This window comes from Henckelia pumila, chromosome 3 (genome assembly GCF_033568475.1).
Source record: "Henckelia pumila isolate YLH828 chromosome 3, ASM3356847v2, whole genome shotgun sequence".
Taxonomy (NCBI): domain Eukaryota; kingdom Viridiplantae; phylum Streptophyta; class Magnoliopsida; order Lamiales; family Gesneriaceae; genus Henckelia; species Henckelia pumila.
Window position 1 is genome coordinate 183131692 of NC_133122.1, and position 15918 is coordinate 183147609.

The following is a 15918-nucleotide window of genomic DNA, read 5'->3' on the forward strand; positions in this document are numbered from 1 at the left end:
AACTGTTTTAGGAATTATCAGATTTTATTTTAAAAATAAAATGTTATAGTGTTTAACTAATTTGGATAAATGTATTTTAAAAAACTTAAAAATATTAATATGTTTGATATTAAAAATATAAGATCTTTTTATTATCAAAATTATAAAAATGATAAAATACTACGAAAGTTATGTAAATAATAATATATATACAAAAATATTTTTAAATTTATCATTAATGTTAAATATATATTAAAAAATAAAACTATTTCTAAGAAAAAAAATAATAATTAAATTATGTTTAAAAAAATGGACAGAAGACATAATAAAAATTTAATGAAATATATAAAGATAATACAAAAAAATAAAATATCAAAATAAATTTTTTTAAAAAATATATATATATATATATATATATAAATAAAAAGATCACTATACTTTTTCAAAAACAGTTTTTTGGCAACTTGCAAACAATTTGACAAAAAATTTACCAAACAAATTTAAAAAGCTTATAAGTTCCGAAACAACTGATAAAGTGTTAGTATTTTAGCTTATAAACTCGGTCAAATACCTCTAAATCTAAAGAGATAGAGTGAGATATGGTAGTTGAAATTTTATAATTATAAGTTTTAAATCGATATACTAGCTAGAGTAGATTATTATTATTATTATTATTATTATTATTATTATTATTTTTTAGTAAAGTAGATGGATCGATATTTAATGGAGTTAAAATGAATTGAAGCATTGGGGCACGAACCACGCAAGCACCAGGCATAATTTATTTATTACATGCACGATATATATATGTACCCATCGATCATATTCATATGATATATATGATGATACACTGAGTTAAAATGTATCGATGCCGCAGTATTGTGGCGAAATGCGACATAAGCCTGGTAAACTTTGTGCCGTCAGCTTCATCTCTCGCATCTCTCTTCCCAGCAATTCTCCCGTCTCTCCTTCTTCTCCAGCCACCTATATATATATTATATATATTATTATTAATCCATTTTAGAGCACATGCATATAATATATTTAGGTACCGTTTGGTACATGAGATGATCTCATGTTTCTCTCATTTTTTGTTAACTCAATGATATCTCATGGCCCGGTATGAGATTAGATGTAGGTTTGATGACAAATACCTCTCAACACATGATATTAGTTGAGGATGAATGTCATATAAATGAAATTGTGTGAAATTGACAATGATAATTAAGATAATAAACACAATAATCCTACCAAATCAAAAACATGCAAAACAACATATTATTCATAACTATGTCTTGTTTATCCATATCTCTATCATATTTTTATTTATCTATTGTATATCTCATCCATGATACCAAACGGTATCTTATAATATATATACCATCACATACCTTTTGGATAGCCTCGCACCTACACTGCTCATTGATCCGTTCAAGCTCATCACAACACCGTGGAAACTCCTCCCTCCAGCTGCTGCTTCCCTCGTGATGATGATTTTCCGGCACAAATCGGCTGCTGTCTATAAGGTACTGCCGGCATGAACTCAGACTCTGGATCTCAATTCTCTGCCCGCACCCCGCAGACCACTCTCCTCCTTTATCCACCGCGAAAGTGACCATCGGCGTCGCTAGAAGAACCAGAAAAGTGACCGTACGTAGAAACCAGCTCGCCATTTAAGTGAAATATATATAATGTTGGTGGTGATGCATATATATATATATAGGATAGGATGATTCACCTCCAGGTTTTAATTAGTTTGCATGCAGGCTAGCTTTAAGTACGTGGCTATCGGTGTGCTAACATAACAATGGAGATGCTTTCGAGTATGGGCAGGTGGATATACATGCACATCGGTGTGCATGTATTGGGGTTTCCACGTATATATGTATATAATATCAATATGGTGGAACAGAAAATTACACAACCGAAATAGTATATGATATAATATATAAGTATGTTGGTTGTGTGAAACAATATTGAAACTTTCGAGGAATTAAAACATTAATTCTTCCTAATTTATTTTTCTTCTTCTTCTTTTTTTAACGAGGGTGAACATAACATATACATTGTAGAAAGGATGGCATATCATGTATATACATGTCACGCAACCAAGTAAAGAATAAGATGGTTGCAACAGATAATATTGACTCAGACAAACGATTACTTATTATGATTTAATAATATAACGACTATTATTTCAATGGCAAAAAAAATACAACACTAGTGGCCAGAAAATTACAGGGTACGAGTTGATAAGATGGATTGATAATTTCTTGAATCGAAAAAAATTACATACATGCACTCGAGCTATGCTAGGTAAACACGTACAAGTTTGATCACCATTTCCAAAACACGTTTGATCCACACTTGTACTTGTCTTTCCCTTGACACTCTAACTCCAAATCATCAGTCAGGAATGGTACTTTCTGCAATTAACAATTCAACCACAGTTACATGCATTTATTTCTGGAATGAACATTTCTCGAATATTTACCAAAAATGTTGGCCTCCCAAATCAATTTTTCTCGAAAAAACTATTAGTGTGGTAGTTTTTTAAATATTATTTGCATATAAATTTAGAAAAATGATGTGATGTATAATATGATTACCAATGGATAGGGATAAATGTGCAATAGAACAAAAGATTATGTTTGAAATGAGGCAACAATTGTTTTTGGGAAAATTTTGAAGGAAAAGCATTCAGAGTGGAGTTCTTGAATATGTTGATAAACAAACCTATTATGAATCTGAAAGCTGAGTCGTTACCTTTTGTTTGGCAAGATCTTGGCAGCCAGTGAAGTTCTGAGGGAACTTGCATGTACCAAATTGAACAGTGAATGCCCGTGCGAAGTTCGCGCCGCTGGTGGCTAACCTCTTCTTGTCATTCAATTCCTACATTTTTCAGACAGAGTATCATTTAAGCATATGAAAAAGGTGTGGTTTTGAATAAGAAACTACAAACTTACCTTGTTAGCCTTGCTCCTCTCCAAATACTCATCAATGACACCAGCATCGGCAGATGAGGCGGAGACAGCGACGGAGAAAAGGGCGGCACTGAGACCAAGAAGGGCGGCTCTTCTGCCCGATTCCTTGGAGTCGGAGTTGGCTGCAACCCTCTGAGCCCTGATCATAGGCAGTTTCTTAACAATTGCCACAGAAGGCGATATTTTACTCACCTTGGTGTTCAGCTCACAGCCTGATACGGCATAGTTGCAAGCCAAAACACTGGAATTCATGGCTGCCATTTTTCGAATGATTTTTCACGGGAACAAAATTCCGGGAGTGGTGATTAAAATTGAATAGTGATGTGGAACTAATTATGGGTGAGAATAGAGAGTTGGAATCGAGGGTGTGGTGGGAGTGTGGATAAGGTGAGATTTCCTCATTCCCATTGGGCAAATAAGCTGGCGTTTGGGAGGTCAAATTCAGATTTTGTGGTAAGTGTCGAGTCTTGAGGGTCCCATTCTAGTTTTATGGATATACATGCAAATCCCAACCTCTTAAGTTTCCACTGGAACTTATAGATAAATAAACAAAGGAAAATTGCATATATTTTGCATGCGAATAAAGGAGATACCGATCAAGATTTCATCTTTTGAAGCCGTCAGTCCGAAACATTGCACACTAACCAATTTCTTCCATGGGCAACCCAAACGGATCTACGGAGAGGAGAAATCTGTGTCTATGATAAAATGATAAAATCTCAAAGCCAATGAAAAATTTGCAATTCACGAGCGCCACTCTTTCGGGTGTTTGTCTACGCAAAATTTAGTCCTCCCATGTAAAAAAAATTATCAACAAAGGACGATTTCTGAAAATTTAAAAATTGAAGCATAATATTATTTATAATACAGGTTGGGGTTAACACGAGCCAGACCAGAATATAGTCGTAGTTGGAGGGTTAGGCTTCACAGGTTTGCCTAGCGCCAGTCCGTGCCCATCGAAGCCCGCCATAGTAGACCTCAAGGGTCGGACAGGACCATTTGACATGAATCAGTCCGCAGGTCATCTGCAAAACAACATTTAACTTCCCAATAAACATACTCATCAATTTTTTTAAAAAATAAAATAAAATAAAACAACGTATAATAAATATTATCGTAGATGTGTCCCACAATATTCAACAGTAATAATCCACCAGAATTTTATGGCCTTCCACATCTGGCTACTTGAGAAAACGAAAAATTAAGCTCATACACGGGAAACCTTATCTCAGAAAGCAAAGCCTTCATCGCTCAAGTAAGAAGTACTTTCTCTATTATCCATGGCATGCACCGCAGCTCTCTCTCAAAGCTCCTTCGCCACGATATCAACATTCTTTATAAATCCAAGAAAAATCCCATGTCGATTACCACACCTAATCAAAGCCGTAAAATCCTCAGAGCCACCACAGAATGAGAAGATAGCGGAAACATCTCCATCCAATGATCAATCCTCAATCAAAGCAGCTCCCAAGTCCAAGAAACCTGTTTACTCCAGTAAATATTTCCTAGTTCGTTCGTTATTCTGTCAAAGACTCACACTTTTATGCTGATGGGAAAGAATCATTCAATTTTATTCAAGTCGTTTCTTTCCTCTGGTTTTGATAGTGAATAAAGGGCAGATTGTGAGAGTGGACAAAGAGAAGTATCTCAATAGTGTAAATGTGAGCAAGACTATTTCACTTGTCAATCATCATTAGATTGCATATGGGTGGGATCATGGGAAAGGGTGTAATGTAAACAATTCTTTGTTTCTTTCAGTATTTATCTGTGGGGCACCCACCTTATTACAAAGGACTGGACTATATATATGAAGACAGGGGTGAGGTATCGCTTCTATACTGTTTTAAGCTATGCATTTGCACTGCACGTCTAGGCCTTCAATATTAGTAAGGCAGCAATTGATTTTCGGCGGATTAACCAAATAATCTTGTATTAGGTGCTGGACCTGCGCAATTTTGAAACTGGTGAATATGCACTTGTAAGTACATGATGCAAGAATTCATCTCTTTCACTTCAATTTGCATGTATATGTTCTCCCATTGATATGGCATAATCTACAAAATTGGTGTGGAAGGGAGTCCTGGAGTTGCATATAATATACAAAGAGTAGCACATGATATATGAAATATAACAATTTCAACTCCTCAGTACATGTAATTGTAATACCTGAAGGCCTAGCAGTCAACATTTGCTTACGATTTTCCAAAATATCTGTAACAGAAAATGACCTGGATTTATCCTGGATCCAAATCTGTTACGCTGAAAACCTGCTTCTTTTTAAATCTTGCTTGTGTCTACAGATTGCATGGGTTGGAATACCAACTGCACCTGCTTGGCTCCCAACAGACATGCTTATTAAGGTCCCTGGTTTTTCAAATTGTTCTCGCCTTCCATTTACAACCTTCATTTCTTTAGTGTTGATTGATCACCACCTAGAAAAATTCATACTAAAAATCTTCTTGTTTCTCTTTGAATGATTATGGCTACCTGCAGTCAGATAAACTAGATTATGAAAGAATGTGATGAAGGGCTATGAATGCAGAGCAGGAATATCAATGTGTTACCAACAAAATTTGCATCTTTGAGGAACTTCAAGTAACTTCCATCAATCATATCTTATTATCTAGCAAAGCTCTCCTAATATTTTGCACAGATTATTTTTTATTTTTTGGGAGGGGAGGGGAGGGGTTGGGGACTGTAGCTTTCGGTGAAAAAAATATGATATCATATTGTGCAGATCATTTATCAAAATCTTCGGAACAAATCAACAATGTAAGAGAGAGAAAAGTGTCAGATGATCTCAAAATGAATGTCAATGTACTTGCCCGATTTCTTTCATGAAAGTTATTTTGGTTCAACCTGATGAAATTATGTGTTCCTTCCACATGCATGATTAAAACAACTTGTTACGATAGACTAAAAAATATGAAAGTTGTTTCTATAAAATCTTAAACGTTAGGGAATTACTTTAGTAGTATCTCACATCAATTAAGGGAGAAGCTCATCAACAGATTTGAGAAGCTTGAAATAGCAAGAGTAATTAGTGATTATGATGCAAAGTAGATTTGAACAGAACACGTAGTGGAGATGCTTTACTGATTCTTATCACATGAGCATTGAACATGATGAAATAGTACCAGAGCTTCACTACTGGCAATGTGAATAGCATGTCAGATGTGAACTAGGTGTGTTCAGTTCAGGTGACATATTTTGTCCAATGTAGTTTTACTACAGTATCTAACCCTTCCGATTGTTGAGGAGGTAATTGGAGTGAGCGAAGTACATTTAGCAAGTTCCTTTTCTTTCAAACAGTTGCACAATGGCATTGCAAAAGTAGCCACGGGGAGTTAAATCATGTTACCTAATATTTATTGTTATTCCACAAATAGTGATCGATCATCAAATGCATGAGTGCAAACAACACAAGCCAATAAGTATCAAATACAAGCGAGTTGGTTACACATAGAGGCAACATCAACCGTTGGATCCAGAAAATAATCAGGATTTTTACATTGGCCCATTGAGCCATGTCTAAAAAATTGAAGAATTGGTACAATGTACAATGACTTGTGTAGTTGTGTATGTTTTCAACTGAACTGAAAGCTTGAAGGAGAAAAAAGTATTGTATATCACCACCCATCGTGTGCAAGATGAATATCGCAGCAACATGACGCCATAAAGAAAGTCATTTACATTTTCTTCTTCATTTTTTTGTTGGCATCCATAAGCTTCACAAGGGATGGAAGAGGTTGAGGTATTGGCACGTTCACAGATCTATAAAACCTTCTCAAGTTTTCATCATAGCTTCTTGAAAAGCCAATGGATGAAATAGCAACGCGTTTTTGCATATCAAATTCTTTGGATGCATAAGTAAATTTACTATGTGCAGAATCAGAAATTCTCTCTGATTCCAGCCGCTCTTCAAACTTCATTCTATCAGTTCCCTCAATTCCAATGGATGAAATACAACCAAGTTCATCATCAGCCATTCTGTTCGACTCCACTGACTTTTGAAGCTTGACTTTGATAACTTTGTCCTTTTGAGATGACCTCTCTTCTGCTTCTGTTGAAGCTCTCTCCAAAGAATAACTACCCACAGATACAATCTCATTCAGTTCATGTTGCAGAATAGAATATTCGAGACCAAGCCTTGCTCTTCCAAACAATGTTAACATGGGTCTTTTGCTTGGAGGAGACATGCTCAATCGTTTTCTTTGGTGTGTAGATATTACAACTGGCTCAGATTCAGCTTCTTCTGCACATCTATTGGGAATCCTTTCCATCAAATTTGAGCAGCTATTACTTTTTCCTGCTTCACATGGATCTAGTGATGCTACTGTACCAAAGTCCAAAAGTTTCCACAGAGAATCATCAAAAGCTCGTTGACAGCGCTTCTTGACATAATCCAGCTCCATAGCCTTGCAACTAGGAGTTGTTGACACCACCCATTTAGGTGCAAGAAGTTCCAAGGCCCACTCAAGTTCATCTCTGGATGAGTGAATTGTGTAGCAGACATGCCAAACACCATACAAATCTCTGACAGCTTGATCAAATCTTAATTTTTTACGCATCTCAGTATCTGAAACGCCTTCATTACAAGCATACCACTGAGCAGAAGGGCGTATAATTAGAGGTTCATGCTGAAAATTGCTTCGTGCTTCAGAAATCTTTTCTTCGGCTCTTTCATAAAGTCTGTGAAATCCATCAAATAGCTGGAAACGGGAAGATGGATCTTGAGATAGGATCTCAGGAACTGTAAGTTCCAGAGCTTTCAAACACTCTGAATTTTTTATTTTATCGACATATACTTTGCCACTGAAAGTTTGTGATACTTGTGAAAGTATCTCTTCTTGACCAAGAAGATCACATGTCAAATAAACTGTGCGAGCATTTGGGTGTTTCCAAATACAATTAATGACCTGTTATACAGATAGTCAGATTGACCACCAATAAAAAAGAAAAAAAAAGGGTGGGGGGATCAGACATGCCTGCATACCTGCTGAATAGCCGCATGTCGGCTAGGCATTTTTGAACGAAATTGACCAAATGTGCAATCTAAAAAGATGTAATCAAGGGGACACCGTGGTTCTTTTCCCTTCTTTCCAATATACTTCTCCGGTAAGTTTTGCAAGCACTCTGGGGTTAATCTGCAATCTCCAGTGTGCAAAATGTTACCAAAATTTCCTTCAAACAGAAACATCACACCTCCTGAAATCCATAAATCATATCCTTTTATAACTGCTTAGAGGGAAAGTTTTCGCAAACATAATCAGTGGAATATTGTGCACAGACATTTAATTTAATTGAACCGTAGTCACAGAAATTGGGGATTGAATTGTGGAATTTGAGGCGAAACAGAGAATAGAGACCTGGACAGTGATTGGCATCAAAAGTAGTGACGGTGAAATCACCATCGGGATCCTCCACAACCAAAGATTGCCCAATTTCAATACCAATGAAAATCGATTCATCGACCTGAAAAGTACTCGATTCAATTAAAAATTAAAAAGAAACGAAATAAGAAAAGAATTCAAAAAAAGAAGAAGAAGAAGAAGAAGAAAGATGTACCTTGGGATAGTATCGGCGGATGAGAGTTGTGGTGAAAAGGGTGGAGTAGATGGGAAAGGAAGCGTGGGCGGAGATCCCCTGCGCGTGGTCTTTGTGGGCGTGGGTGAGAAAATGGTGCCTCTTCCTCTTCGAAGCCGGAGTCCATGTGTCCACCGAAAACGGCAGCCCTTTGGGCATCTCTATCGGCATTTTCACCTCCCAGTGATGTTTGCATTCCAAGAGGGAATTTTTTTAAGGGATAATGCCCATTTTCGTCCCTCTTGTTTCCGTTTAAATGGTCCTTCGTCTTTCATAAATTTTCCGCATTTGGTCCCTCCCGTCAACTCGACGTTAAATTTTCACGGTGATGATGGCCCACATCCATATCTCACATTATAGCATATTTACTTCTCATTTATCCCAATTTTTGTTCCTCTCGTTTTTCCCCAATCAAAACCCTAGAACACAAAATCCAAATTTGAAGCTCCCAACGTTGAATCACGCAAAGGTAATTTCCAGAAGACATCACGCGCACTGCTGTCTAGTTGTTGTGGGCGAAAGAGGAGGACAAATCCGATCTATTTCTTCCAAGAAAAACTTCAATCAATGGTGGTAAATTTTTATTCACATTCGATTTCATAATTATCGGTTAATTATATTCTTAGGGCATGAAAACAGGGAGCAAGCTCTAGTTTTAGCTTATTGATTGATATTACCCCATTGCCAATGAACAGAGAAAGGGTACGACCCACCCCATTTTAAATGAACATATGTTTTTATTAATTATATAATCTGAAATTTTGGTTTTTGATTTATTGGATATTTAGAGAAAAACATATGTTGTTTTTGTTGGACGCAAACCTGGCGTCTACGAGAGTTGGGATGAAGCATACGCACAAGTTATTAAATTTGAAGACAATGCTCACAAATCATACTATAGTAGAAGAGAAGCTGTTGAAGCGTATGACGCATTTTTGAAAAGACAGGTTGCCGCAGCCGCTACTGCTACTGCTGCCGCATCCGCTACCGCTGCTACCGCTGTCGCCGCCGTCTCTTCCTCTAGTACCGGGAATAAGAAGAAATATTCAAGTTCAAATTCGAGACATGATGAAGCCTCTTCCTCTGTCTCTGGTACCTCTGCCTCTGGTACCGATTATGAGAAGAAGAAATATGCAAGTTCAACTTCAAGCCATGATGAAAAAGTAGCTCAGCTACGAATTGCTCGACTGGAATTAGAACAGGAGAATCGTAGGCATGCTTCTCGAATTTCGGAGATAACTGAAAAGATGCGGCAGATTTCGGAATCCTTCTAGTTTATGTGTTTATGATGGTTGAAGTAGTTGTATGGTTATGTTTTGACAAGGTACTTGGTAGTTGCTCGAGCATATGTGGTTATTTATTGACTAGGTGTTTAAGAATTTTTTATTTTATGTAGTTGCTCGAGCATGTGTTTATGCTTGATGAATATGGTTATTGACTTGGTACTTTGAAATTTTCAATTTGTATTGGCATGATGTTAGCAAGTTTAAGAAACTATGTTGTTATTGGTATCAATAAGCTTGGTGATTCACATCTCATTCTTGTCTTTCCAGTTGTTGTTCGTCTGCAACTTGTCGAAGGCAGACATTTACGTATTATGCTTGATGAATATGGTTATCATTGTGACATATTTTTTTGCTCCAACGAAAAAAATATGTTGTGTGCGAATGTTTTTTTTCTTTCTGAAATACATATAAATGAGGATGTGACTTCAATAACAATTACCAAAACAAAGAAATCGCAAAATCGCAACCAAAACAATTAGAGATGAAACTGTCTTCTGGGAAACTGAAATCCAAGTTTCACAAAAAAGTACTAGTATCAAGTTCATACATTAACTTATGCAAACGTCTTCGCAAACGATGTAAATCGAAGTACAAGTTTTGACAAAAAAAATACTAGTCCCAAGGTAAAGACCCTCTTCGTAACCCATCAATAATCTTGGAACGATGTCATCACATTAACTGGATTGATGCTGTTGTTTTCTCCTCGTAACAGGGTGATCTAATCGAGATCCGCTTGACTCTGTTGGTGGTGTCTTCTTTTTATCATTCAATGAAGCTCTTAGATGAGATAATGTCACGAAATTCTTTCCATTTTTCACAATGAAATCATTCTTCACCACTGAATTCACCTGGCACATGAATTTTTTTAAAAAAAATTAAATATAACCAATGAATATATACATAAAACCGTAGCATTTATAGCCCGAAAAAAAACAACATATTATGGTCCATTCTGGCACTGATCCTGACATGCTCTTTTCGAACAAAAATAATCAGCAGATTGATGTTGCTGTCCATTCCATCTACACCTCATTTTCTCAATGTTGAAACAGAAAATTCAAGTCTAGAACATGCACAAAGAGTATAACATCAATCTAGCATGATCCTATGCCATTCTTACATTTCATTCCTAGTTCAATCATCAAAGAACTAAGCTATAAACTCAAGCTACATCAAATATACTATTTACATCAAATTCAACTCATTCTTACATTTCATTCCTAGTTCAATCATCAAAGAATGCTCCTAGTTCAATCATAAACTTCAATATATAAAACACTTACATTGATTGAAAATACGGCCTTCGAATTACCAGAAATATTGATCCCACTTGCTTGTTGTCGTATAACCTGTTATCATCGATCCATACAGTAAAAACAGAAAGGAAATAAAATATTAGTGTCATATAAAACTAAAAATTCAAAAACACATCAACATAAAAACCTGTAATTTCTTTCGTTTCTTCGACGCCAGTTCATCACGCATTGCTGCCTTATCAGATATGAATCTTTCATCACCATCTCCTTCTAAAGCTTCATCCCAGCTCTCCATTTCATTGCATCCCTGTGGAGCTGACTGCATCTCACCAATATCCATTTCATTGTATTCTTCCAATGTTGTTTCATTTTCGTTTTGCTCCATTTCATTGCATTCTTGTGGGATTGCTTGTTCCTGTTCCACAAATTTACTTTGTGGTGATCTAGGTCTGGTACAACTTCTCTGGTTATGGCCAAATCCACCACATCGCTTGCATTTGTTGTTTCTTTTTATCTCTTTCAGCTTTGTTTGGTTTGAAGCTGGTACTTCATCAGGTTCTCTTCTTCGCAACTTCGCTGGCCTACCAACTCTTTCCTTATAAATTGGTGGTAAGGGGGGGATTAAGTCACATGAAGGCCACAACTCTGGTCCATTTATTGGCATGATTGACCTTGCATAACATCGTTTGTATGCTTCAATACTATAATAACGATGCACATAAGCCTCTGGATTTTCTCTTTTGCACCACATAGCACATATAGCATGTGGACATGGAATCCCAGTCATTTCCCATCTTCTACAGCTGCAACTCATTTTACTTAGGTCAACAGAATGCTGATTGCGTGGACCAGAGATCTGAAAATGCATCTCATCAGCCATCATCGGTCTAAACGTAGTCGCATCCTTGCAATTCTTTGCCATCACTACTTTAATCTTTGGGCATATTGCACCATCCCACTTCTCTGCCTTTGACCTGTTCAACTGAAATCTGACCATCAACATATTTCTAATCGATTCGAACATTGGAATTATTGCCTTCTCCCTAGCCTCTAAAATCATACTGTTGAAACATTCACACATATTGTTCAAAAGTATGTCACATTTGGGGATGGTGCTAAAGAATGCCTTGCACCAGTGATGTTCAGGTTTTTTGGCCAACCATGCATATGCATTTCCATCAATCTTCTTCAAATCTTCCATGCGTCTTTTGAACTCTTCAACTCTTGTTGCTCTTGCTGCAGCCCAAAGAGCATTTTTGATTGCCACACCTCTAAAACCAGCAGCTTTCATGTTGCTCAAGAGATGCCTAACACAAAATCTGTTTTCAGCATCGGGATACAAACTCTCGAAGGCAGGAATCAATCCTTTTTGTTTGTCGGACATAAATGTCCAGCCATGCTGATTTTCAAAGCCGATATCTTTATCTAACAACCGAAGAAACCACACCCAACTGTCCTTACTCTCTCCTTCAACCAAGGCATAAGCAATAGGAAAAATATTATTGTTAGGATCTAGGCCAACTGCCGCTAATAACTGCCCCCCTGTCTTTGTTTTCAGAAAACAACCATCCACACCAATCACGGGCCTACATGCATCCTTGAAACCATCTTTGCATGCCGAGAAACAAACATAAAGTCTTTGAAATCTTGGCCCATCATCATCTTCTGTCAATTTCAGAATTACAGAAGCACCTTCGTCAGTCCTCTTCAATTCAGAGCAATAATCTCTTATTCGGCTAAATTGTTCTTGTATGCTGCCCTCAACTAGTTTCATTGCTTTTTTCTTAGCCAAATAAGCTTGCTTATATGAAATAGTTGTGTTCAAAGTGTTTTCTACCTCGACTTTGAACTCGCTGGTACCTAACTTAGGATTTGACTTGAATTTCTTTTCAAAAGTAGATCCCAACCAGCCTGCTTTGATGCTTCTGTTCTTGCTGTGCCAATAGCAATTGTCATGCTCGGGGATAAATGTTTTTATTTGCCAACATGAGTCTTTATTCATTGGTGAACAAAGAATACACCAATTACAACCTTCATTGATGCATATACCACGAAGTCTTTTGTTGTCATTCTTTACAAACTTCACTGTACGTCCTCGTCTGATACAATGACTCTCTATTGCAAATTTGGCCTCATTCTTTGAACTGAATATCATACCGAGCTTCAAATCAGGATTTTTAGAATCTTCAATAGGGTCATACATTGGAAAGGTTGGTGCATCGTCCTCATCAGATTCAATAGCACTCCCAAAACCATCACTTTCTAGACAGTCATAATCCCCTTCATCCTGCCCCATCCTAGACAGCAAGTCATCCGAAATTCCAACATCTTCCACTACATTTTTCCCTTTCAAATTTTCAGCAGCATGATTCTTCAGATTCTCCGCTAACTGAACTTCTTCCTCAAATTCAAAATCACTATCATGAAAACCATTTGCACCGTCTTGAGTGGTTGCATCTTTCTGATTATTTGTAGCTACTTCAACATGTTCCATGTAAACTTCAACTTCAAAGTTATGTGGGATATGATCCTTAATTTCAAGCACACCAACATCATTTTCCAAATATCTCCCTTTGGTTAAACTTTTCCCGAGCTTGTGCCAGAGCTTGAAACTATTCTCATCTGTAAATCCCAACTCTTTTGCATACCCACGAAGTTCAATTATCCCCAACTTATCCAGATCAACGAAGTCGAAGTATTCAATATTACCACCTTTGTACACTTTTTTTTTGCGAATTGTTTCCATCGTACCACCGTAATATAATTTTAGTGTGAAACATGTAGGTTCTCCCATCACACCTGGAAAAAATACAGGTACTGAATTTCAAACCATAATACAACGGATAAACTTTTTTTGCTAACTAAATTAATACTGTGTATAATAAAGTAATACAAAAATTAATATCGTGCAGAAAAAATTACCATAATTTGGCGTGAAACTCAGAGAATGGGTGCTCCGTCTAGCCATAATTTTGCAAATGCTGCTTATAAACTATTGAGAGATGTTTGCCTCCATGATATTCAACAGCAGATTGTTTCCTCTCATGTTGAAAATAAGGAAAATCACCTACACCGTAAACAAACTATTATTTTATATCATATAACAACAATTTAATTCATGAAATTTTATATCATATAACAGGCTGCCTAGAACATTTTTTTTTTGGCATAAACTAATACTAAGCCACAATTTAATTCATTAAATTTTCATGTTTGATATTATTCTCACTTATTACAATAACTGTTGTACTAGATCAAACATAGAGCAAAAAATACATGAATTTGATAGAAAACAGAGTAGAACAGTGAAAAAGTGGGTATCAAGGGACTCAATTCAGCAACCACCTCATCACCATTTCCCTTCAAGATGTATACCTATGGTAGTTCTGGGCTTCAATTGCCATTTTCACAAAAACCAAAGAAATCCTAACTCAAATTTCCATCAAGTAATTTCTGACTCGTGAGGTGTTAGCTAGAATATTCATCTCAGTAAAATTTAATCTGCAGCTTCTACCAAATAATTATATATGCAAGCATTTACCTTAAGCGAGATTTGGATTTGAAAGAGATGACCCGATCTTCTAACTCAGCTGGAAGAAATGGTGTGTTCTAGGGTTTTGAATTGGGGCAACACGTGATAAGAGTTAGAATTTGAGAAAAATGATAGAAATATGGATGTGGGCCTTCATCACCGTGAAAATTTAACGTCGAGTTGACGGGAGGGACCAAATGCGAAAAATTTATGAAAGACGAAGGACCATTTAAGCGGCCCGATAAGTCGAGGGACTATTTTTGGATAAGTCACAAACAAGAGGGACGAAAATAGGCATTATCCCATTTTTTGAAGTTTAGGGTTTGGGGGGAAAATTGCAGCACACGATTGAGGAAAGATTAGGTGCTTCTCGGCTTACCCAAATGGATACGTGGCATATATATATTGGATGTGATTTCCCTCACAAAACTCTTTTAACTTTTATTATATTATTATTATTATTATTATTATTATTATTATGTTATTTATGCACACGAATAATGATGTATCTTAAGCTAGTATTAAAAATTATGAGAATTTGCTTATTCTCTAGCCTACATTAATAGTGTATTTTTAAAAATAGCCTTCATTATTAAATATTATAAAATATAGTCTTTTATAGTTTAATTATAATCCAAAAATACCTTTTCTTTATTCATTTCATCGTCTCAATAAAATATCACAATAAGAATCACTTTCCAAACCAATTATTCAAAAAAAAAAAAAAAGAATCACTTTCAAAATAATTGGAATAAAATTATTTCGTTATGCATTATTTATTTTCTTGATGAATAATAATATAATATTAATATAAATAATAATAAATTAAATATTAATAATAATTATAATTAATTAAAATAATTAAATTAATGATAAACATAGAAATTATATTAATAATTATAATAATAATCGTAATAATTATAATTCTAAATGCTAATAAATTACTTGATATTGATAATATTAATCATAAAACGAATAATAAAATTATGTAGTGTTGATGAATAATTAATTGATCATCGTGATAATCGTGATAATAATAATAATACTATCATATTAATGTGAATAATAATAAATTAAATATTAATAATAATGAGAATATATTAAAATAATTATATTAATGATAAACATACAAATTATATTAATAATTATAATTGTAATTGTAATAAATATAATACTAATTGATAAGAAATGATTTGATGTCGATAATATTAATCATAAAACGAATAATAAAATTAAACACATAATCTGAAGAATATATAATCGGGAATAATAATAAAATGAACTAATAATACTTT

General features: G+C 35.5%; 5 protein-coding genes across 5 annotated transcripts; 1 reads left to right on the forward strand and 4 right to left on the reverse strand.

Moving 5' to 3' along the window:
* Positions 1–725: 725 nt before the first annotated feature.
* On the reverse strand, positions 726–1895 carry LOC140886802 (2S seed storage albumin protein-like). The gene is made up of 2 exons (XM_073293657.1): positions 1361–1895; positions 726–950 (listed from the first exon to the last, which is right to left on the reverse strand). Exons 1-2 carry the CDS (start codon positions 1650–1652, stop codon positions 835–837), a joined length of 408 nt encoding a protein of 135 aa, XP_073149758.1. The 5' UTR covers positions 1653–1895; the 3' UTR covers positions 726–834.
* Positions 1896–2222: 327 nt separating this feature from the next.
* Positions 2223–3358, reverse strand: LOC140886800 (photosystem I reaction center subunit N, chloroplastic). Its single transcript, XM_073293655.1, has 3 exons — positions 2946–3358; positions 2746–2871; positions 2223–2405 (listed from the first exon to the last, which is right to left on the reverse strand). The coding sequence occupies exons 1-3, from the start codon at positions 3222–3224 to the stop codon at positions 2316–2318; spliced, it is 495 nt and encodes a 164-aa protein (XP_073149756.1). The 5' UTR covers positions 3225–3358; the 3' UTR covers positions 2223–2315.
* Positions 3359–4101: 743 nt separating this feature from the next.
* On the forward strand, positions 4102–5654 carry LOC140886801 (NAD(P)H-quinone oxidoreductase subunit O, chloroplastic). The gene is made up of 6 exons (XM_073293656.1): positions 4102–4457; positions 4569–4624; positions 4722–4787; positions 4900–4941; positions 5264–5323; positions 5457–5654. The coding sequence occupies exons 1-6, from the start codon at positions 4244–4246 to the stop codon at positions 5484–5486; spliced, it is 468 nt and encodes a 155-aa protein (XP_073149757.1). The 5' UTR covers positions 4102–4243; the 3' UTR covers positions 5487–5654.
* Positions 5655–6339: 685 nt separating this feature from the next.
* Positions 6340–8757, reverse strand: LOC140886799 (uncharacterized). Its single transcript, XM_073293654.1, has 4 exons — positions 8532–8757; positions 8333–8438; positions 7960–8171; positions 6340–7882 (listed from the first exon to the last, which is right to left on the reverse strand). The coding sequence occupies exons 1-4, from the start codon at positions 8718–8720 to the stop codon at positions 6653–6655; spliced, it is 1737 nt and encodes a 578-aa protein (XP_073149755.1). The 5' UTR covers positions 8721–8757; the 3' UTR covers positions 6340–6652.
* Positions 8758–10509: 1752 nt separating this feature from the next.
* On the reverse strand, positions 10510–14767 carry LOC140890121 (uncharacterized). The gene is made up of 5 exons (XM_073297879.1): positions 14633–14767; positions 14014–14158; positions 11279–13890; positions 11119–11184; positions 10510–10683 (listed from the first exon to the last, which is right to left on the reverse strand). Exons 2-5 carry the CDS (start codon positions 14057–14059, stop codon positions 10510–10512), a joined length of 2898 nt encoding a protein of 965 aa, XP_073153980.1. The 5' UTR covers positions 14060–14158; positions 14633–14767.
* Between the last annotated feature and the right edge of the window lie 1151 nt (positions 14768–15918).

Coding starts and splice junctions, on each gene's coding strand:
- LOC140886802 (XM_073293657.1), bottom strand. CDS start 1,652: ATGGCGAGCTGGTTTCTACGTACGGTCACTTTTCTGGTTCTTCTAGCG. Junction 951..1,360: donor TATCCAAAAGGTATGTGATG/GTATATATATTA, acceptor TGGCTGGAGAAG/AAGGAGAGACGGGAGAATTG.
- LOC140886800 (XM_073293655.1), bottom strand. CDS start 3,224: ATGGCAGCCATGAATTCCAGTGTTTTGGCTTGCAACTATGCCGTATCA. Junction 2,872..2,945: donor AGAGGAGCAAGGCTAACAAG/GTAAGTTTGTAG, acceptor TGAAAAATGTAG/GAATTGAATGACAAGAAGAG. Junction 2,406..2,745: donor AAGATCTTGCCAAACAAAAG/GTAACGACTCAG, acceptor TGTTAATTGCAG/AAAGTACCATTCCTGACTGA.
- LOC140886801 (XM_073293656.1), top strand. CDS start 4,244: ATGGCATGCACCGCAGCTCTCTCTCAAAGCTCCTTCGCCACGATATCA. Junction 4,625..4,721: donor AGTATCTCAATAGTGTAAAT/GTGAGCAAGACT, acceptor TGTTTCTTTCAG/TATTTATCTGTGGGGCACCC. Junction 5,324..5,456: donor CAACAGACATGCTTATTAAG/GTCCCTGGTTTT, acceptor GGCTACCTGCAG/TCAGATAAACTAGATTATGA.
- LOC140886799 (XM_073293654.1), bottom strand. CDS start 8,720: ATGCCGATAGAGATGCCCAAAGGGCTGCCGTTTTCGGTGGACACATGG. Junction 8,439..8,531: donor TCCGCCGATACTATCCCAAG/GTACATCTTTCT, acceptor AGTACTTTTCAG/GTCGATGAATCGATTTTCAT. Junction 8,172..8,332: donor TGATGCCAATCACTGTCCAG/GTCTCTATTCTC, acceptor TATGGATTTCAG/GAGGTGTGATGTTTCTGTTT.
- LOC140890121 (XM_073297879.1), bottom strand. CDS start 14,059: ATGGCTAGACGGAGCACCCATTCTCTGAGTTTCACGCCAAATTATG. Junction 13,891..14,013: donor GAGTTTCACGCCAAATTATG/GTAATTTTTTCT, acceptor TATTTTTTCCAG/GTGTGATGGGAGAACCTACA. Junction 10,684..11,118: donor AGGCCGTATTTTCAATCAAT/GTAAGTGTTTTA, acceptor TTCATGTGCCAG/GTGAATTCAGTGGTGAAGAA.